General features: G+C 35.8%; 1 protein-coding gene across 1 annotated transcript in view; it reads right to left on the reverse strand.

The window, feature by feature from the left end:
* Positions 1-22606, reverse strand: part of rb (adaptor related protein complex 3 subunit ruby) — a 482738-nt gene that overhangs the window by 403559 nt on the left and 56573 nt on the right. The window contains exons 3-4 of the mRNA XM_090402121.1: positions 19100-19174; positions 7489-7584 (exon numbers count right to left, since the gene is read on the reverse strand). Of these exons, the coding sequence (XP_090258247.1) occupies positions 7489-7584; positions 19100-19174 (171 nt within the window). The remainder of the gene's footprint in view (positions 1-7488; positions 7585-19099; positions 19175-22606) is intronic.

Genomic DNA, 22606 nt, shown 5'->3' on the forward strand with positions numbered 1-22606 from the left:
AGTGATGATGGTCACAAGAAGACAGAAGCAGATAAAATAGTTCTGAGTGATCACTTTGTAAGCTTGTATCTTCCTAGTGATGCTACTGATTTAACCTAAGTGACAGACACTAATGAAGGAACAGAGGTGGATGAATTGGAGGTTCTTAGGATACTGCCGAATCTCAACGTAAATACAGCTGTGGGATTAAATGGGATATCAGCTAGGGTTTACGAGAATGTGCAAGAAAACTGGCAATGACTTTGACTAAGCTGTTTAAGTCTCAGCTCAGGTAGAGTTCCAAGGGAGTGGAAAGAGGGCAAAATTATTCCTTTACATAAGGGAGATACTAAGACAAATGTAGCAAAACTATAGACCAATCAGTATCTCAAGAATGGTGATAGAAATACTAGAAAAATTGGTAAAACAGAGAATTCAAGAATGGGTAGATAAAAATACGATACTGTATGAGGGTTAACATGGCTTTGTGAGGGGTTGGTCATGCCTTAGTAATTTACTAATGTTTTATACTAGATTAACAGCTGAATTGGATAAATAAAATGGCTACATGATGATTTTGCTGGATTTTGTAAAGGCATTCAACAGAATACCACATGAAACACTGTTACACAAATTAGAACAAATGGGGGATGGACATGACACTGGTTAAGTGGATAAGAGAGTGGCTGCTGGACAGATCAAAAAGTGGTATATGGAGGGTGGAACTGAGGAGAAAACAGGTGACTAGTGGTGTGCCACAAGGTTCAGTGCTGGGATCGTTGCTGTTTAATTTGTACATAAATGATACGGGAAATAACCTGAAAGGAAATATTCAGTTGTTTGCTGATGATGCAAAATTAGGTAGAGTAATAGTTTAATTACTCTATTAGTTTATTAATAGATTTAATTAGGCTGTCAGTATGGACAAAAGCTCATTAACTTTAAGTGTCGGTTTAATGCCAAGAAATGTAGTTATGCATTTTAGGATAAATAGATTATAAGCTGTGTATCACATTGATGGCACTATATTCCAGGAAATAGATGATGCTAGAGATTTAGGGGGTGGTGGTAGATAGAGAATTAAAGTTTAGAGGACATATTGATAAAGTTGCTAAGGTAGCTCAGAAGATTACTTGGCTAGTGAAGAACATATTAACAAGTAGAGATAAGGAAGTTGTAATTCCTCTTTATAAGGCCTTGATACACCCACATCTGGATTACTGTGGTCAATTCTGGATCCCTGGGTTTTTTTGGGAATGAGGAAGCAGTGGAGAAGATTCAGAAGCAAGTGACCAAGATGGTGAGTGGCCTGTGGAATGTGCCTTATGAGAATCACTGAAGGTGTGTGGGTTGCAGAAGTTGGTTAATAGTAGAAAAAGAGGGGATATGATAGAAACATTTAAATTGCTTAAAGGATTTTATAGGATAAATGCAGAGGAAATGTTCAGCACTTGGCTAAAGCGACCAGAACAAAGGGATCCTTGGAAGTTGAATAAAGGTGTGGTCAGTAGGGGGGGGGGGGGTAGGACTAGATTTTTTGATTGTAGAGTGATGAATGAATGGAATGGGTTGCCAGAGTCAGTTGTGAGTACTTTGTGTGTTAATGGATTCAAGGAGAGATACGATAGATTGTGTGGATGATTTGGGTCTCTCACAATGAGTCTTCAGACTCCATGGAAGTGCTCGTAAAATAATAACAGCCACCAATATGGCTCTTGATTATCAAGTGATACAAACAGGCAACGCAAACTAAGAGTAAGCTTATCCTGAAAACATCTCAAACATCTCTTATAACAAGAATCATTAGGATCAAAATTCAACCTACTGTTACTCCATTTATAAGATGAATATTACTGATAGCAACATTCAACAGAGGTATTTAACAGGACATGTTAAATCCGATTAACAATAATAATGAAAAAATCTTTTAAAAAAGTTAAAAGGCCCAAAAAATTTCACTTTTCTCCTCCTCCACTAATACCTCAACCGATAGCATAGCTCAACTAATTAAAACAAAATTTGAAATAAAGCTGTTTTCTTATAAAGTTTTCCTGAGAAATATATGTAACCAGACTAAGAAGAGGAGGGGGAAAGGAGAAATTTCCCTACAAGTTGCATCTTCAATTTCAAATAAATTTGGAATATAATTATTCCTTATGTTCACCTCAACTGGATAAAAATGAAGGGGGGGGGGGTTGCTGGAGAGTTGTTGCTCACACTCCAGAGGCACCTAAATAAGTCAAATCGTTTAACTGCTTTTTTGACAAAATTTGAAATACAGCTGTTCATACAATGTTTAAGGTCTAAATTGGAAGATCAGACCATAAAGTAGGGAGAAGAAAGGAAAATTCTGCAAACACCACTATAGATTACACAATTCAATCAATTCTGATCTGTTATTATTGAACTGTTTTATCTACTTTACATACAAATAATAATAATAATACATAAGTAATATCTCATTAAAAACATCTCACACATAAAAAAGTGAGCCAAAACTGAGAAAGGAGGAGGTTGGCTGCAACTTACAAGTAGTTCCTTTGGTAACATTAATGTTTTTAATTGCCATGAATGTAAATTTTCCCCTGAAATTTAATTAATACCATAATAGTAACAACAACAACAACTAAAATTAGTAATCCCATTAAAAATAATGTCATTCAAGTAGCTACTTCCAAATTGCTGCCAACTATCTGTTCCTCAGTACTAGATTCACTTTTTTAGGGATGAGATGTATTTATTTTTGAGATAAAATTAGCTAAACATACAATTTACTTTATTTTGAACAGACACTGATTGGATCAGAAATTCAAAGGAAGACAGAAGGACTACATGAAATTCTATTAGAAAAATTTTTGAATTATGAACTCAGCACAATCATTATAAAACCAACTAGAAAGAAATATACCCTTCACAGGGTATATTTCTTTCTAGCAAAACCAGTGGGTCAAGGAAGTAGCTACAAAACAAAACAATTGTCATCATAGATATATCATCATCATCAGTTTCCTGATACATACTCCCCAAGGGGTGTTCAGAATACTATGACAGCACGATTAAGTTTACATTATTATTAATCTCCTATCACCAATTTCACTTTCAAATCAGTCTATTACTTGTAAGTGCTCCAATACTGTCATATCTAACATTATGCTTCTAAGCCACTTCTGACTGAATCAATCCACCTAGACCTTGGTCTTCCTCTGGGTCTTTTTCCTGACATCTTGGCATCAAACATCTGTTTTGCTAACTTTTCCTCACCCAATCTATTTAAATGGCCATACAACCTTGGATTAACTCTGCTGACACATTCTTGAATGCTAATAATGTCAAATTCCATTCTAATATCTTCATTTTTAATATTATTCTGCTACTGATGTCATCAGTTCACTCCTCTAATTTTTCTCAGAACCCTCATACCTTATGACTCTAGTCTTTGATCAAGTGCTTTATTTCTAACCCAACTCTCTGATCCACAACTTAAAACAGGCTTGAACACAGCCTTGTGTATTGCTAATTTGGTGTTTTGGCTAATTTCTCTCTTATTCCACATAAATTTATTCAGTTGACTATCCACCATGCCAGCTCTGCTTATTCTGTTGTCTATTTCCAGATTTAACCTGTCATCTTTGCTAAAAACTGTACCTAAATAGCTGAAGTATTTTACTTGTTCTACAGGATCTCCATTCAGAATGCAGCTGAAGTTTTCTATACTCCTGCCTATTTTCATAGTTTTGGTCTTTTTTATTGCTAAATTTCATGCCAAATTTGTTGTTATTATTTAATTTAGTTAGAAAATCCTGGAAACTTGCAGTAAATGAGTTTTAGAAGTACATCATCATTTGAATAAAGCAAAGAACTAAGTTTGACACCTCTTCTAGAATCCAATTCTATAGCATATAGATGCTATAGAATTGTAACGTACAACAATTGTAACGTACAACACAAAGTGTTGTACGTTACAATTGTTCAAACTAGTCCCATTGTTATAAAAGATTGTTGTTGTCTCGCATACTGTGACAAACTGTTTTGGTGCTCTGAAGATGATGGATAGAATACCAGTGAAATATCAGCTAAATAGTTATTTTCTTATCAGTCTGTGTTCTCATCGTATACGTTAAAATTAATCAACACCTCCAATTCTAATATCAGACCTAATGCCATTTTCTTTCCTAATGTGATTCATATATATGATGAGTAAGAGTGGAGATAATGTGCATCCTTGATTTTTCCCTGATGTTAAATCAAACCATCTTCCTGTATTTTCTTCAATTCTAACTGCTGACTAACAACTTAAACACAGACTATGTATTGCTCTGTATAATGTTGCGGTCACCCCATACAACTGAAGTGTTTTGAAACATTTTTCTCTAGGCACCTGGTTGTATGCCTTTTTAGATCTACAAAAGTTAAATACAGATCTTTGTCATATTCCCACGATTTTCTCAACTATGTGTCTTAAAGTAATTAAAAATAAATAAATTATTTTTTAAATCTGATCCACACAAAAAGCCAGAAGACCTATAGCATATAAGTGCCATGTGTGGGCAGGAGGAATAGAAGAAAGGAGGAATCTATTCACATTTTGCTTGAACAGTTGAAGGTTGTAATCCTTGGGGAAGGCAGAGTGGAGGAGACTGTTCCAAAGGACAGAAGTAGATGGAAAATGAAAGAGGAGGCAGTGAAGTTGGTTCGGTGAGTTTTGAGATGGACTGTAAAAGGAGTGTAAAAGCCACTGCTAAGAAATGGCTCTCTTTTTTAATGATTTTGGAGGAGAGTGGAGAATTATAGTGGCCAATTCAGCAGAGCATGGTCCATGAAAGTATCCGTTGCAGAGGCAGAAACTGAATGTCTGTGAGAAAGCGATTGAAGTGGATCTGTAGGAGCAGGATCACTGATTAGAGTGATTGCCTTCTTCTGAATAGAATCAAGCAATCTTAGAGAGGATTTTGGTACACCACCCCACCAAATATTGGAACAATATTCCATGGAAGGGCAGATTTGGGCTTTGTGATCATGACAACCTCTGCTTGTCCAGACATCTAGGGATATATATTCTTCGCTTCAGTTTTCATGTCACCTTTATCATCCTTGATTCCTTTTACTGTACTCTTTCTTCCATTTCTCTTCAATAGTCTCCAGAACATTTTGCCACCTTCCTGATATTTATTTTCCATACTCTTACCAAATTCTTCCCATAACTTGTTTAGCTACTTTTACATATAGCTTTGCTCTCTTATATTTCTCTCTGTATTCTTTTAGGGCATCTGTTGGCATTTGTTAGGAAATTTTGGTATCCTTTCTTCTTTTCCAGGACTGCTTCTTTAACTTCTTGTATCCACCATGGTGTTCTGAATTTTCTATCCTTGCAGACAACTTCACTACATACCTCCCCAGCTGAACCAATCCATATCTTCTTTAGTTTGCCACTGAGACTCCCAGGTTTGGTTCTACTTTTCAATTTGTTTCCTTTTTTTTTTCAATAATATTTGTATAGTTGAGTCTACAATTTACCTGTAAAAGCTGCTCAACTTTCATTCTTTTTAAAACTTTCTTACATACTGTTCTTTTCAATGTGATATTCATTTTTATCCTGCTTAATACTAAGTAATGGTCACTTCCAAATTCAAATCTGTTGTACACTCTTGTAACCTGCACAATCATGATGATATCACTATCAACAATGATGCAGCCAATGACCTTTTTTTTTTTTTTTTTAATTTCTTGTGTCTTCTCTCCATGTGAACTTGTGCACATCATTATGTTGAAACACGGTGTTAGTAATGACTAGTCCATGTCCTAAATACTTATTATTAGCTTTGCCCTTGTCTCTGAAATTCCCCAAAAATGATCCTATATACCTGGTGAGATTCATTTCCTATGCTGCTGTTCAAATCTCCAACAAGGATCATTTTTCAATTTTCTTGATGTCAGCAGCATGTTCTAATGACTCAAAAATTCCTACACGTCTTTTATAACACTTTCCATACTGTTGTTATATGGAATACAGAATTCATGACTTATAAACCACACTGACTTAAGCAAATTCATGAAACTCTCTCATAGAAGTATAGTAAGAGATAAACTTAAGTGTTTATCGTACATGTTCTTTTTCATCCTGTTAACTCAATGCCATATTAAAACAAAATAAACTATACTTATAAGTCCGCTGTATTAAAACTAGCATCTTTAGAACAGAAAATTTATTAAAAATACAGAGCTCTGAAGTCCTAACAAGCATCCTCTGGGACTGGAGATAGAGGCAGCCCTGGCCACTAGGCTGAAGTAGCCAGAGAATTAGTCATCCAAATTTGGGGTAAATTAATGATGTAACCATACTTGTTGAGATTACAGATGCATTTCAATGCAAACCCAAAGATATGCATTTGTCACTAAAAATTATATGCAATGAGGTATGAGAAATCTAACCACCTGACAACTGGCCCTCCAGCTACTTGACAATTCTAAACTCCAACCCATTTATATATATATGGTCCACATGCAAAAGGCCACAAAACCTACAGCACATTAGCACCATGTGAAAGCAAGAGGAATAGAAGATCTAAAAGCTCTGAAAAACCAATTCTTTGAAGTTTTACATGTCATCTGAACATTAAATCGCACCCTCTGAATTCAATCATCCTGAAGTCACTTGGAGTTTTATCTATCTAAACATCAAACTGTCTTCTATTTTTGGTTTTATCTATCTAAACATCAAACATCTTCCAAACAAGTGTCCCTCCAGCAGAATAAAGGAGTCAAATATCATGAAGGTCACTGTATTTGAAAACTTCTTCAATAAAAATGCTGACGACACTCAGCATTTATGAAGGCATACAAATCTAATAGAGTAGGGAGTCAGCATTTGAACAGTTTTAAATGTAAATATTTTTATAACACTTTTCATACTGTTGTTATATATTGAGTACAGAGTTCGCGACTTACAAACCACACTGACTTAGCCAAATTTGTGAAAAACTCAAATCTAATACTGATGGCCTAGCACTCCCCCCACATATACACACACACAATGTCCTTAACAACTTGTCATAAGAAAATTCTTGTGCCATTTGTAAACAATCAGTCTACTGAGGTGATCCATCCAAGACTGGTTGCAAAATTTCTTTGAAGTCATGCATTACTTAATTTCTTCTAAGTAATGCACAACTTAGAAGAGTAAAAAAACACAAGCTCAGCACCAGTAAAACTTGGTAATTTGCATTCAAATGCTAGAGCGCTTGCAGCGGTCATTTGTGGTACTATGGCTATTGCTATAAAATCTTCATTTTTAACAATAATCACACACGTAATAAATCTGTCCAACCACTTAATACTGTTCTCAAATGTGGAGTGGCCCTCCTTCCTAAAAATACCTATTTTTGTGAACATACATAATAGATAGGACTGTAAAAACATAAAATGTTACAAGCAAAACTTCATGTAAACAAAATGAAATGCATTCCACTGATCTCACGACAATTTTGCTTCAATATCAAAATAAATCCTCACCTTTAAAGCTCTCTGAAATGTACTTATAGACAATAATGCTAAATCTTGCTGTTCTTCTGCATAGCGCACAAGATACACATATACTAATTTTTTCACCTAAACAAGAAATAAACAAATAAGGTTCAGCTAAACATTTAATTGCTATTTATCTAAAAATTCCACTAAATAATGCAATCACGTACAGCTGTTCATTAAAAATAATCGTTATAATATTAACTTTTTTAGCAAAATTTTCTCATTCTGCTTTGTGTTGTGCAAGTCAAAAACAATGCAATGGTGAGTGTGTTTTACTGCTCTCATTCCTTTTGCTTACATAAATGTTATTGTTTTATGTATAATATGATTTTGATATCTGCCCATTACAGATGAGGATATGGCAAAAGGTTTTGCATATGATAGCAGTAACCAATTTTCGGATTGATGCATCAAAGAAGAAGAAGAAGAGCAGTAACCAAGTGATGTGGAGAGTAAAAGTTATCTACAGACACAATTAAAATCCTATGTTTTTGTGTTTCTACGTATGATATATATTGTATATATGTGTGTGTGAGTGTGCAAGATACTTATTTATTTTATTATTATTATTATTTTGAAAGTTGATCTCTGGCATGGACAAGTGGGTTTTTCCTCCCTGAAACTCAAGAGAATCGACCGTAGAACCCACGTTATTTCAGACAGTAACACATCCTGAGATGGCAGGACTTATTTGTCCATCTCTTCATCAGTTGCTGCTTATAATTAGTGATAGTCATGGGCCAGCTATCTCTGATTGGCTACCGGTGGAGACTGAACTGCCCACTCAGTCTCCAAAAGCTAGATATGGTTAAAAAGCCACGCCTACTCCCTCTAAGGGAATAAAAGCCATTAGCTGATTACTATTATTATTTTATTGCTTTGAATTTTTTTGTATGTTCATTTGCTATGTTGAAAAGTTCTTTAAAGCTAGGATGCATATGGCTCTTCCAAAAAATAAAAATTTTTCTTTGTGAATTGTTTTATTTATTTATTTTACTTTATTTTTTTTATTTTACTTTATTTTTATTTTATTTATTTATTTTACTATATTTTTATTTTAATTATTTTACTATATTTTATTTATTTATTTCTGCTTTCAATTTTGAAATTCAAAAAACGTAGAAAAGAAAGACATGGTATAATTCCTGTACCTGGATGAAAACCTGCCTAGATGTATTTCTGTTTTGACTTTTCCATTTGTCATTCTTGTACTGAAGCATTTAAAAATTAAATGCCGGCATTGTTGGCCGAGTGATTAGCGTATCCGCACTCCGACCAAAAGGCTGCGGGTTCGAATCCGCCATGATCATGGATGTTTGTGATTGTCTGTGAAAATACTAGTGGTGGGGGGCAGTAGATGGCGTTTGTGTAGATAATTGGTTTGGTGGACTGAGTGGTGGAGACAGAGAGTTGTAGAGTAGGTGCCCTCCCTCGATGAGTCTGCGACTACCTGGAGGGGTCAAATAATAATAATAAAGATCATTCAGTATAAAAATAATTTTTGATTCTTTAGATAACCAATTAGAATCCTTCTTTTGAGTTAGAGATTTAACACACATAATATACACATTATACACTTCTAATCAATATTCTACCTACTATGTTAGCCTTGCATATTAAACTAGTCACAATCATCTATAATCATTCCAAACAATTTGTCTTATGGACATTAGCCACTGCTAAATAATCACTTAAAGTTCTTAAATACTGTCCATACTCGATTATCACATTACAATGATCTTTCCCTTTTACCGACTGGGTAATTATACAACAAAATCTGTACTTTACCATTTCTTGGGACAGGATCTTCAGGTCCGTCTGAACTGTCCTTCTTTGTTTGAATTACCTTTCAATACTTCCATAAGCCTGCGTCCACGTGGTGGGTCAATATGGTCATCAGATTAAACTATGCTCTACAGCTGGCGTTTTTCTCTTGTCTATTCTCAATCTGTTTCAGGCCATCCTCATTTCTAGCTGCCAGTTCATAATATACGTCCGCAATATTATTCCGTCAGAACTTTCAGCGAAGGCAGCATATGCCGATATCTCACGCTTTAGTACCAGCAGAAATTCAGACATCGAAGGGAAAGGCGCACCTTCTGATATCGAACTATCGCCAAGAAATACCATCAGGAACTACCGGTCCATGAGAGAAGTCGAATCATCATACAGCAAAATAGGCGAAAAAAGCCTTGAGAAAGGGGTGCAAACCATTTTTATTCTCTCTTCACTTCCCCCTTTTTAGCACCCTCTTACTAGCTGTGATAGCGCCCTCTTACTACTTTCTGCGATCGTTTCCCACCCACTACTTTCTTCAGCACATCGCGAGATCATAGCAGCATCTTCCGGGAAACGAATGTGCGTCGCTTTCCGAGCTTGCCAATGCCTCAGGCCTGCCTGTGACCACTGGACTAATGTTTACATCTAATTTACCCATTCATTGTATACATGATGCATTTCATATAATACTAATTTATACACGAAGTTCTTTACATGGTATTACAATTCTACTAAAAGGAGGTAATTCTATTTCTATTTACAGTTAGTACTTTATTTCTTCTGCTCGAGTACGAGTTTTTTCTCTCAGCTGATTTTTCTGACTTGTTAAATCCTGAATGAATTGTTTCTTTAATAAAGTGCTTCATTCAGGATGTAACAGTTGACAGAGAATGATGTAATTACATGGAGAGAATGTAATGGATCTGCATTTTCAGGGAAGACATAGAAAATACGGAAGGAGGAGAGGTATTATTAATGATAGCTGCAGAACTTCAACCAATAAAAATAAAAAATAAAAATAGAAGTTAAGGATGTAGATCTGAGGAAAATGGTTCATTTGAGGCCAGAAGGACAAAATATATTGTCAGTTGCTGCTATAAACCCGGATACGATGAAGATGTGATTACAGGCATCAGCAGATCAGCACAATGAGTGCAGGTTGAGCAAGTATCATGGGAGACTTCAACTATGGGGATAAACACTGGAAGGATGAAAATGCATGTGGCAAAATGGAAATGGAATTTATACAATTACTAAGGGATAATTACCTGAAATAGCATGTGATGGAAGGGATCATGGGGGTTTGAGAGTATTGGATCTGGTAATAGCATCAGAAGATCTATCTATAACTACAGTAGCAACTCCACCTGCAATCAGGGAAAGTGCCCATGCAGTCTTTTTCTGGAAGGTTGCTCAGCATGTAGAATTTTCATTCGAGAAAGGGTTTATGTGGAATTACAATGCAGACAATTTTGTCAAACTGAGGTAGCAACTTGGAGCAGTAGCTTCTTATGCCAGAGTCATGGCATAAGAAGCTACATGGAATGAATGTCATTAGTGCATGGGGTGTGGGAAGGAATTTTTAGAATAAGGCAGTATCAGACTGCATACGTAGTGATTAAGCGGATGATTAGCAATGTAAAGCAGAAGCTGCAAAAAAGAAAGCACTGTGGAAGAAATATAAACAAAAAGGTGTTCAGCATGCTCGTGAACAATATAAAGCACAAGCAAGAAGAATAACTAGTATGGTAAGGAAGATTAAAGCAGATTTTGAAAGAAAATTAGTTAAGCAAGTCAAAATAAATCCAAAAGAGTTTTTTTTACTACATAGCAAATAAGAGAAAGAATGATTATTTGATGTGAGAATTGAGGGAGATGAACTGGAGATACTCAGTATACTGAAAAATATCAAATGTGAATACAGCAGTAGGCCTGGATGGTGTAAAAATTTGATGTAGCTTAATAATACCAGAAAGCTTTACATCAATTTTTACAGAAATCAAGTCCAGTAAGGATGTTATAAAAATAACCTGTATATCTGTATACAGTTAAAACAGTTTGTTAATGTAAATAATTCCATAGGGACTGTCTTAGTGAGTTCCAATTGTAAACACACAAGGTCAGTGTCAGACGGACTGACAAACTTCAGATGCACTTCCGCTGCCCGAACAAATAGGATTAAAGGAGTGTAGTAGAAGATGAAAGAAAGAGTCAGTGTCAAGGAAAGAACAAGGGATCACACCAAAATATTCAGGGTCCCATGTCTTCATGCAGGGATCCGAAAGAAAGTAAATAAAAGGCGTTGGCCAGAAGATCGAGTATCGGTTATCCATAGGTCGTCATCGGTTACCCGTAGGTCATCACCGGTACCCCAGTGTTGTTCATCGGATGTAAGCCGTCGAGGACACGACTTCAGAAGAAGTCATGCCAGTGGTCTGAAAGAAAGATGACAGGAACCGGTCCACCAGGCAAAGCATTGATCTGATGACAAACCTTCGCCAGGAGCTATTGGTGCGAACAGAGGAATCTTCGAGCAAGAAAGAATTGCCCCGTTAGTTTAATGTGCACGCAAATACTCCTCAAACCGAAAATCTTCGCCCGAGTGCCAGGAAAACAGCATTCCAGCAGAAGCCGTCAGTAAATCTATCGCTGCAGTAAAAAGGGGGAAAAAACCTGATACGGGAGGAAAAGGTCAGGACTCCAATCCAAAGCCAGGGAATGAGAATACGCAGTGGGTAGCAGCCCTAAAGTGAGTTCGATTTTTTCTTCAATTTTGTGAATTATAGGAGAACTTTATTAGAGGACTGTTAAGATTAAACTGCTGAATTTGAGCAAAGTTAAGTTGGATTTAAAATGCTTAATAAGTAATAGAAGATTATGTGTGTAACAGTCAGAGAGTAACAGTTTGTAAATGGTGCATTTTGCCTAGAGTATTATCTTAGTATCAGAAGGATCGAACTTTTATGTGTAATGATATTCTTGTGTATATAACAGTTAAGGAGCAACAGTTTGTTAATAGTATAATTGCTTAGAATAGAAACTTGATATTGGAAAGGAGTGAATATTTATGTGACATGATTATCATAAATTGAAAGGGAATCTTAACATAATTGTGTTATTTAGAGTTAAACTAAGCATTTTTTTTTTCTTTGATGAAATGATAGTGTAAATTGTTTTATGGTAAATAAATGTGTTGTTTAAATATTAATAGAGTGTCGCCTGATATTGAATTTTTCGATGCACTGTTCTGAAAAATATTAGAGCTCAGCAGGAACCCAGGAGAAAGGATAGATAGTAGACCACGCCTGCAGATATTAATTAATTTAAGGTAATTTGAATATAAAGGGAACACTATTGGATGCACTTACCACTTCTTATTACTAGAAAATGGACATCAGTGGCACAGCTTATCAAATAAATTTTCTGGTGTTCGAGGAATAAGAAGGCAAGTGCAAAAGGCAGTTGGAAAAAGTAGAAAAGGAGTTATAGCATAAAGTAATATATATAGATAAAATAAGAGGTTAATATCAATAAGATATTAATATCAATAAGAGGTTAATATCAAATAAGAGGTTAATATCAAATAAGAGGTTAATAATAGACTGTGCCTCTGATGAAGTTGTTTAATCTAAGTCTGAGTTCTGGCAAAGTTCAAAGGGAGTGGAAAGATGGTAAGATAGGTTCATTATATAAAGGTGGCTCCAAGAGAGAAGTAGCAAATTACAGACCAAATAGTATCTCTGGAGTGGCAGCCAAAGTATTGGAAGAGTTGGTTAAAAGTAAAATTCAGGAATGGGTGAATAGGAATATGATACTCTACAGGGGCTCTAAAGTACAGCTCTATAAAAGGTAGGTCCTGCCTATAACTTATTCACATTTGATAATAGGGTGACAGCAGAAATGGAATATAGGAAATAAATAAAGGAAATGGCTACACCTTGATACTGCTAGACGTTACAAAGGCATCTGACAGAATACTGCATGGAAAACTATAAGTTGGAGCAAATGGGATGGATATGAGGCTGGTGACATGAATAGGGGAGTGGCTGATAGACGTCAGAAAGTGGTGCACAGTGGAGTGGAATCAAGGCAAATGAGAGTGATTAGTGAAGGGCCCAGAGTTCTGTACAAGAACCACAACTCTTTAATTTGCACTTTAACGATATAGCACAAGATTCGAAGGAGATATTCAGTTGTTTGCTGATGATACAAAATTGGGGAGGGCAATAATTGATAAACGTGATGTAGATATCCTGCAGGATGATTTAAATAAATTGGCAGTGTGAGCAAAAGACAATGGTGTTCAATTTAATGTTGCAAAATGTAAGATAATGCAATTCAGGATGAAAAGATTACATACCCTGTCATATTGATGGGACTAGATTACAGGAAACTGATAAAGATAGGAATCTATGGGTGATGGTGGACAGAGATTTAAGATTCGGAGGGCATATTGCAAGTGTTGACAAAATAACTCAGAGGATTACTTGGATGTTAAAGAACACATTGACAAGTAAAGAAAGGGAGGTTATTATCCATATTTATAAGGGCATGATCTTCAGAGTTGAGAAGCATTAGGGAAGGACTGTGGAAAGAAAGCTTGGGGTGCTTATGGGTCAAACCAATATAACTGAGAGGAGAACCAACCAGAACATCTAACCTAACGTCCAATCCTCACCTTCTCGTGGTGCACTCTGTTAGGTATCCACCTGGATATTGAACGAACAAGGATGAGCTTGAAATTTGGGATTTAGTCGACCAAATTGTATTCTTACTGGCTTAATTCAAAATATAAAATGATGGTACAACATGACAGAATTTCATGCTGGCTTCAGCATCACTCGGTTAAACAAGGGCCTGCATTATTTTCGCCAGAGAACCAGGACATACAGTACAGCAAAAAAAAAAAGTCAGCTACTGGAACAAATTCTTAAACACACAAATATCCCAACTCAACATCAACAGAGTTCGAGATCAGTACTATCAACATAAGAAGCCAGCCGGGGTAAAAAGGCAAAATATGGTGAGATTTTTCTGAGCAATAAATACAAAAATGTTATATTCAGACAATGACAATCAGGGAAAAGATGGTGTAGTTATAGTACTGAACACAAAATATAGGCTAATCTCCTTGAATGGCAAGCAATATTATGTAGAGTGATGTGGGGCAAATATCAGAATGCGGAAATGGACAGTGAGACTTATTTGTGCCTACACTAGTGGCCAAAATTGTGGAAACCTTTTGAAAAGTGTATTTTTGAGGTTTAATGTCTCATAATACCACTTATTTTTGGTGTAATACCATAAAATTATATATCAATGGATAGATAATTTAATCAAAAATGTAATGCAACAAAGTTTGTTCAATTATTTGTATTCTATGAAAAGTTACAGCCAAATAACCAAAAAAAAAAAAAAAAAGAAGGACAACTTGTTTAGGTTGATATGAAGTAGCTTTCCTTCATTTGAATGTAACCAATGAGCATGAGTGTTTAGAGAGCCAATCAGGTGTCATCTTGTTTTGGCAATGAGCCAATAAGGTTGCAGTAGGATTCAGCTACTGATGTCATGTATTGGAACAGAGGAGGACATTTGTCAGTGTGTTATGTGATTGCTATAAAGTTGGTTGGTTTTTTGTGTTCTTTCATTTAGTGAGCTTGTAACACGTAATAAAATTAAAGAAATGGCACAAAGAGTTGACTGGTCACTCAGAAAGCGATGTAAAATAGTACTATTTAGTGAACAAGGCTACAGTTAGGAAGAAATTAGAAGAAAAATGGTGGAAACTTAACCAAAGTTGGTATTTCTAAATTTTTGAAGAGGTATAAGGAGACTCAGTCACTACAAAACCAGACTGGTAAAGGCAGAAAAACTTGCTGTTGTGCACCTTTTGATAGAAGAACTGAGGGACTGTGACTACATGACAAAAGAAAATCATCTGGGTGTATACAAGATGAAATGGCACAATACAATGTAAAGTTGAGTGCAAGGACTGTTCGACACAGACTGCAGGAATTTGGTCTAAATGTTAGAATTCCATGTAAAAAGCCATTTTTATCTCTCAAACAAAGGCTGAAAAGATTAAACTGGGCTAAAACCCATGTTAATTGGACAGCGGAACAACGGGACAGTGTTATTTGGAGTGATGAGACTAAAATCTCCCTGTTTGGTAGTGATGGTATAAAATACGTATGGAGAAGATTTTTATCCTGATTGCATTACGCCTACCGTGAAACACCAACTCAATGTCTTATCATACAACCATATCTTACAATGACTGCACTGCATAGTTCAAAAGGCCTGAACAGAGCTACGAATTCCAGATGATTGCAGTAGAGCTCTCATTGTACCCATATATAAAAAGGGAAATAAAACTAAATGTGAGAATTATAGAGGTATTTCCCTATTGAGTGTTCCTGGTAAGATTTATGCAAGTATACTTGAGAAACAGTTGAGAAGAATTGTGGAAGGGAAGCTTGAAGAACAAGCTGGATTCAGGCCAAATAGAGGCTGTTAGAATCAGATTTTCACTTTACAACAAACAGTTGAGAAATCATGGGAATATAACAAAGATTTGTATTTTAGTTTTGTAGATCTGGAAAAGAGATACGACAAGGTGCCAAGAGAGAAGCTATTCAAAACGCTACAGTTGTATTGTGTCAACGGAGCATTATATCAAACAATACTTAGTCTTTATTTGAGTTGTAAGTCAGCAGTTAGAATTGAAGAAAGTCCAGGAGGATGGTTTAATATTAAATCTGGTATCAGACAAGGATGTACATTATCCCCCACTGTTATTCATTATCTATATAGATCACATTATGAAGGAAAGTGGTATTAAACCTGATATCAAAATTGGAGATGTTAATCTCAGCTCTTTACTTTATGTGGATGTGTTATAATTATAAATAAATCCGCTACTAGTCTGCAAGATTCCCTGAATAAATAGAATAACTGTTATAACAGATATGGTATGAAGGTCAGCAATAACAACAAAGACAATGAAACAGACACAAGCATTGAAAACATCAACTGCATTGTGAATGGAGAACCTATAGAACAAGCAAAACATTTCAGCTACTTAAGCACAATTTTTAGGGGCGATGGTAATTTAAATATGGAACTAGACAACAGAATCAACAAAGCTGGTATGGTAGGAAGTCAACTGAATAAATTTATATGGAATAAGAGAGAAATTAGTCGAAACACTAAAGTAGCTATACAAACACTAAAAAACACTATACAAGACAGTGCTCAAACCAATTTTAACTTATGGATCTAACAGCTCGGTTAGAAATAAAACACTTGACTAAAGGTTAGAAACCTCAGATATGAGAGTCATGAGAATGATTAGAGTTGTGAACAGATGGCATCAGTGGTAATATCATATTAAAAACGAGGATATTAGGAAAGAACTTGATGTTGTTAGCATCTAGGAATGTGTCAGCAGAGCTAATCTCAGGTGGTATGGTCACTTAAACAGAATGAGAAAGGAAAGATTAGAAAAACAAGTGTTCTCTGCCAGATTGGCAGGAAAAGGACTCAGAGGAAGATCAAGATATAGGTGGATTGATAGAATAAAAATTGCCTTAGAAGATAGATATATAAGATCTGATAATGTTTGAATCTTGACAGGTAACAGACTGATTGATTTCGAGGAAAACTGTAGATAGGAAGTTAGTAATGATGTAAGCTGTTCACGTAGTACTATCACATCCTGTACATCCCATGAGGGTACATATCAGGAATTTGATGATGATGATAAGGCTATGAATAGGCTTTGACTACTGTGTAAAGATTTGGTCACCTGTGTTTCTAGGGGACCAGGAGGTAGCGGAGAGGATTCCGGACGTGTGACCAAGCTGGTGATAGGGCTTTGGAATATTCCCTATGAGGACAATAGGAGGTATGTGGGTTGCAGAGTTTAGCTGGCAGACAGAGAAGAGAGAACCTGATAGAAACATATAGGTTGCTAAAGGGATTCTATAACATTGAAAAAATAGAAATTTTTCACTACATGAGGAGTAGAGGGAGAACAAGTGGGTCACAATTGGAAGTTGTCTAAGAGTGTGGTTAATAAAGATATGTGAAGTAAGTTATATTTGGAGAGTGGTGAATAGGTGGACTGGATTTTCAGAAGTGGTTATGAGCAACCTCAACAGTGAATAAATTTAAGGAGACGTATGATAGGTAATGTGTGAATAATGGGCAGTGTGGATCTCCCATGGTGAGTCCTGACTCCATGGAGATTCCATTATTATTAACCACATTGGAGACCACATTATTGTTAACATGCAATGCCATCTACAACAAGCAAAAACAGTATATTTTGACTACAAATTGCATGTGTTCTCATGGCTGATTTTCCTATATGTGGAATAAAAAACTTGACTTTCTGGAGAAAAAACCCTGTTACCTCCATATGAGATGGGCTAACTCGCCTTCAATTGAGTTAATTCACCTTCAATTCCTATTCTAAATAATAATAATATTTCAATTTACATTTTTTTTTAAATTTTGTGAAAAGGAATAAGAGAGAAGTAGCTGTCATTCAAGAAAAGATCATTCAGAAAAGAACTGGAACCATTCATGAAGAGAGAAATGCCAGATGAACACGCAGGATTTCAAAAAGGCAGAGGAACAACAGATCAAATTGCCAATCAAAAGAATATATCTACTTTTTTTTTCTTGACTATAGCAAGGCTTTTGACTCTGTAGATCATGTGAAACTGTGGAAATGTGTTAAGAACAATGGGAGTCCCAGAGCATTTCATTATCCTTCTGAGGAATCTTTATTATGAACAAGAAGCTAAGTGTCTGAACATATCTTGGAGAAACTGAGTATTTCACAATAGGTAAAGGGATGCGACAAGGATGTATTTTATCTTCGTACCTGTTTAACTTGTACAGCGAATACATTTTAAGAATGGCAGGGCTGGAGGAACCTTCAGTTGGAATTAAAATTGGTGGAAGAAATATTAATAATTTGAGGTATGCAGATGATACCACCTTGCTAGCAGGATGCAAAGAAAATTTGGAGGAACTTATTATGAAAGTTAAAGAAGAAAGTGCTAAATATGGTCTTAAACTTAACCTCAAAAAGATAAAAGTTATGGCAACACGTGAACTTAATGATTTTGAAGTAGATGGGGAGAAAATGGAAGCAGTTAACAATTTTGTGCTACTAGGATCCTGAATTGATCAAGACGGTTATTGTACTGAAGAAGATTATTACTTGAAAAGAAAGCAATGACAAATTTAAGCAAGATCTTTAAAGATAAAGATATTAGCCTCGCAACAAAAATCAGAATCGTGAAAGCAATGGTATTCCCTGTGGTACTGCATGGATGTGAAAGTTGGACCCTGAGAAAGAGTGAAAAAAGGAAGATAGATGCATTTGAATTATGGGTTTGGAGGTGCTTACTATGGACTGCAAAGCAAACCAATAAATCAGTGATAGACAGAATAAAGCCAGATTGCTCCCTCAAAGCTATGATCATCAAGCAAAAATTGTCATACTTCAGACATATTATGCGAGCAAATGGCAGTCTGGAGAAGATGATAATGCTTGCTAAAGTTGATGGAAGCAGGAGAAGAGGAAGACCAAGAATTAGATGGGTGGATGGAGTTAAAGAAGCAACTGGAATGAGCTTGAGAATTCGAAAAATATGGCCAGGGACAGAACTGAATGGAGAACATGGCTCATAGAATCACCAGGAGTCGAAAACGACTCAATGGAACATAACAACAAGCTCAATTTTATTACTGAAAATCACATAAATGAAATAAAGCAAATATGTTTAAATACAAAACCTACCTCAATATTCTTTGAAACAACATTTTTAACAACTGCAGGAAAAAGATCTGAAGCACTTTTGCCTTTTGCAATCATCTACCAAAAGAAATTTTAATAATTAGTAAATTTAATTATGCTGCACTATCTCGCTAAATTGTTTTTATGAAATTAAATGAAGTATGAGAAACTATAAAAATATTATTATGTACATTTCAAAAATTCATATGAAAAATAATATTATTATTATTATGTAACATCTTCAGGATGTTCAAAGTACTAATTGTAGGAGGGCACATTACTCCACTATACACAACTCACCATCTTCCCTACTGAATCCTCAAACTAAAATACACCACATTATCATCAACATGCAATGCCATCTACCACAAGCAAAAACAGTATATTTTGATTATAAATTGCATGTGTTCTCATGGCTGATTTTCCTATATGTGGAATAAAAAAACTTGACTTTCTGGAGAAAAAAACCCTGTTACCTCCATATGAGATGGGCTAACTCACCTTCAATTGAAAAAGCCCATATAAAAATTCCTCTTGTCACAACAAGAATCAAACTCGGGCCGTTTTCAACTGAAGAACATAATGTCCCATAATGTTATTCCAACTGCATTACACTTCTTATTTAAATAAGAAGACAGATGAATGTTATTCTTCCAAAGGCACTACAAGGGCATTTAATAAGAAAGATAAATGTTGTCCATTCATCTGTCTATAAGCAAGCTATTCCTAGACAGATTTTACTAAAATCTGATATTTAGAATCTTTAGAAAAAATATACTTAGATATTTTGATTCTTGTTTCAAATAAGGTATTTAGTAAATTTAATTTTTTTCAAAATCACATTCAACAATAACTCTTATCTGGCCGAATGGAATTTAATAAAACTTTGGTATAGTTCGCCCACCGATTTGAGGTCCCTCGACACTTCTGCACATGTCAGAAAAAGGAGAATCCATTCTGATAATAGGGTAATCAGTCTGTCTTCTGGGATGTAATAATAAACAAACTGAGTTTGTTCATTATTACAGGTCGGAAAATTTAGCTTTTCTTTTACGAACATTGCTGTTTTTAAAGTGTAACTATTTTGCTTGTATAACAGTTGGAAAAATGTACGTAGAGTGTTAATACGTGCAAATACTGCGTTCTACATAAAACAATGTCACTTCGCTCCATGATAAGTTTCCTTTTATTCTGGGACTTTTTAAAACAAAATCCGATTTCATGAAGTATTTTCCTTAAAGTTTCTCTTTTCCAAGGAAAATTAATTTTTTCTTTAAGCACAGGAATCAATTTCGGAACAGTTGGCACTCTTTTCTCGACCACATAAAATTTGTGAATAGCTCTTCTTATAACGTCTACATCAAAATCATTCAAAGCTACGGTTTCGATGGTTTTCGTTCTGTGGCGCTTTTTTTTAGGAGATTTAAATTTTGGCTTACCTTCACCTTTTGATTCCCTACGAATTCTTTTAAGTCAACCCCGATACGCCCGCAATTGCACTTGCACATTTTATGACTTGAGAAAGGGGAACAAGAAGGCCTTCTGACGATTCTTTTTTGCAGAATGTCAGCACATTATTCAATATTCTTTTGCAAGAGCTACTGAAACGTGTAACAATAGAACCTGTTGACTGTACTGGATCCATCATACAAATTAATAATAAAAAAATAATGCAAAAAGAGAACAACAAAAATCAAGCTAGTACTAGTACAGCGACAGACAAGAAAGCACGTGATTTCGCATGTTGGCGACCAATTCGTACATCCTTCATTTCTTTCTCCCCTTCAGCATTAATCAACTATTCTTGGCACCAAGCCAAGAAGGAATCTAGAAATGGTGGGCGAACTATATTCAACATGCATGCCAGAATATATTCAATATTAGCTTTCATCAGCTCAATTTTAATTTTTTTTTTTTTTTAATATTTATCCCAACACAAAAGAGCTTACAGCAACAGCACATCAGTGCTGTGTGTGATGTGCAGGTAAGAACTGAGGAAGAAGAAATCTATTGACATTTTTCTTAAAGAACTGAAGGTTGATGTCGTTGGGAAACACATTATGAGGGAGGCTGTTCCAGAGGACAGAGACAGATGGAATAAATGAGGAAGAGGAGAAGCAGGTTCAATTTGTTTGTAGCTGTACTGAAAAGTGATGTTGCACAGCTGCTGCTCTTGTTTTAACAGGCCCAACAGCAAGTGGAGGAATGATGTTTCCCAATTCACTAGAGCAGTGACCATGGAATTCCAAGATCACTGCTATGTTTCTCCTCTGGACAGCATCCAAGATTTTTAAGGAGGTTTAAGTACACTACTCCAGATGTGTGAACAGTATTATTCTAAAAATGGGTGAATTTGAGATTATTATACAGTTAGCGACTGGGCGAGTGTAAAATAGTTTATTTAGCTGAAAAGATTGTCTAGTTTTTAGACACTGAGGAAGTCAATATGATATGTTTGTTTCAGGAAAGGCTATAATAAGTTTAGTTTAATCCTTTATCCAAGTGTGAGCAAATAAAGTTTGCGCCTGAAAGTATCTTCAGGACTGGGGTAAGGTAGTGCAACACCAGGCAACTCGTTGCAAAGGTGGAGAAAGCTCTCATCACTCCTATATTATAGGAGTTGCCAAAGGGGTGTGCAAAGTTTGTTTGCTCACACTTGGATAAAGGATTAAACTAAACTTATTATAGTCTAACCAAGTGAAAAATAAACTCTCAACATCTTTCTCTGAATCCGGAGTAATATAATAATAAGGTTGCACACCCCTTTGGCAACTCCTATAAGTTAGGATGACCTCTCACTGCTTCTGCCTTTGTACCTCCACTACTGGGCCTGGCTCCCACTGACGAGACCTCAATAAAGGTCAAAACCAGTATGGGTAGTGGCCCTTGCCTTAATGCATAGCATTACACATATCCGCAAGGAGATGTGCTTTGCATTATGGGAGATACTGAGATAGGAATGATGAGAGCTTTCTCCACCTTTGCAACGAGTTGCTTGGTGTTGCACTACCTTACCCCAGTCCTAAAGATACTTTCAGGCGCAAACTTTGTTTGCTCGCACTTGGATAAAGGATTAAACTACACTTATTATAGTTCTAACCAAGTGAAAAATAAACTCTCAACAGGAAAGGCTGGAGGTAAATGTTAGTCCAAGGAGAGAGAGGGTGATCCTGTCTGGTGATATGTGTATTAATGAGGATAAAGTAAGGAAAGCTGAGATTCCTTTTGCAAGAGAAAAGACAGGACTGCATTTTGGCAGCATTGAAGGTGACCAGGTTATCCTTACCCCACTAAATGATGATATGGAGATCAGTGTTTAAGGCACAGGTTGCAGATGATCTTGATGTTAGGGATGTCTGAGAACTATGAGAGTGGTCTGAAAAGTTCTCGGCCTCTACCATAGATGGCAACACTATTGGCAGAGATTTTTTTTAAAGTTTTTACATCTGTCATAAGCATCCAATTGAAATCGCAAGTCATTCTATCAAGTAGTTTGTTTTATACAGCTGT

The sequence above is a fragment of the Typopeltis vanoorti genome, chromosome 12 (assembly GCF_054136105.1).
Source record: "Typopeltis vanoorti isolate ZY-2024b chromosome 12, IOZ_Tvanoo_1.0, whole genome shotgun sequence".
Lineage (NCBI taxonomy): Eukaryota > Metazoa > Arthropoda > Arachnida > Uropygi > Thelyphonidae > Typopeltis > Typopeltis vanoorti.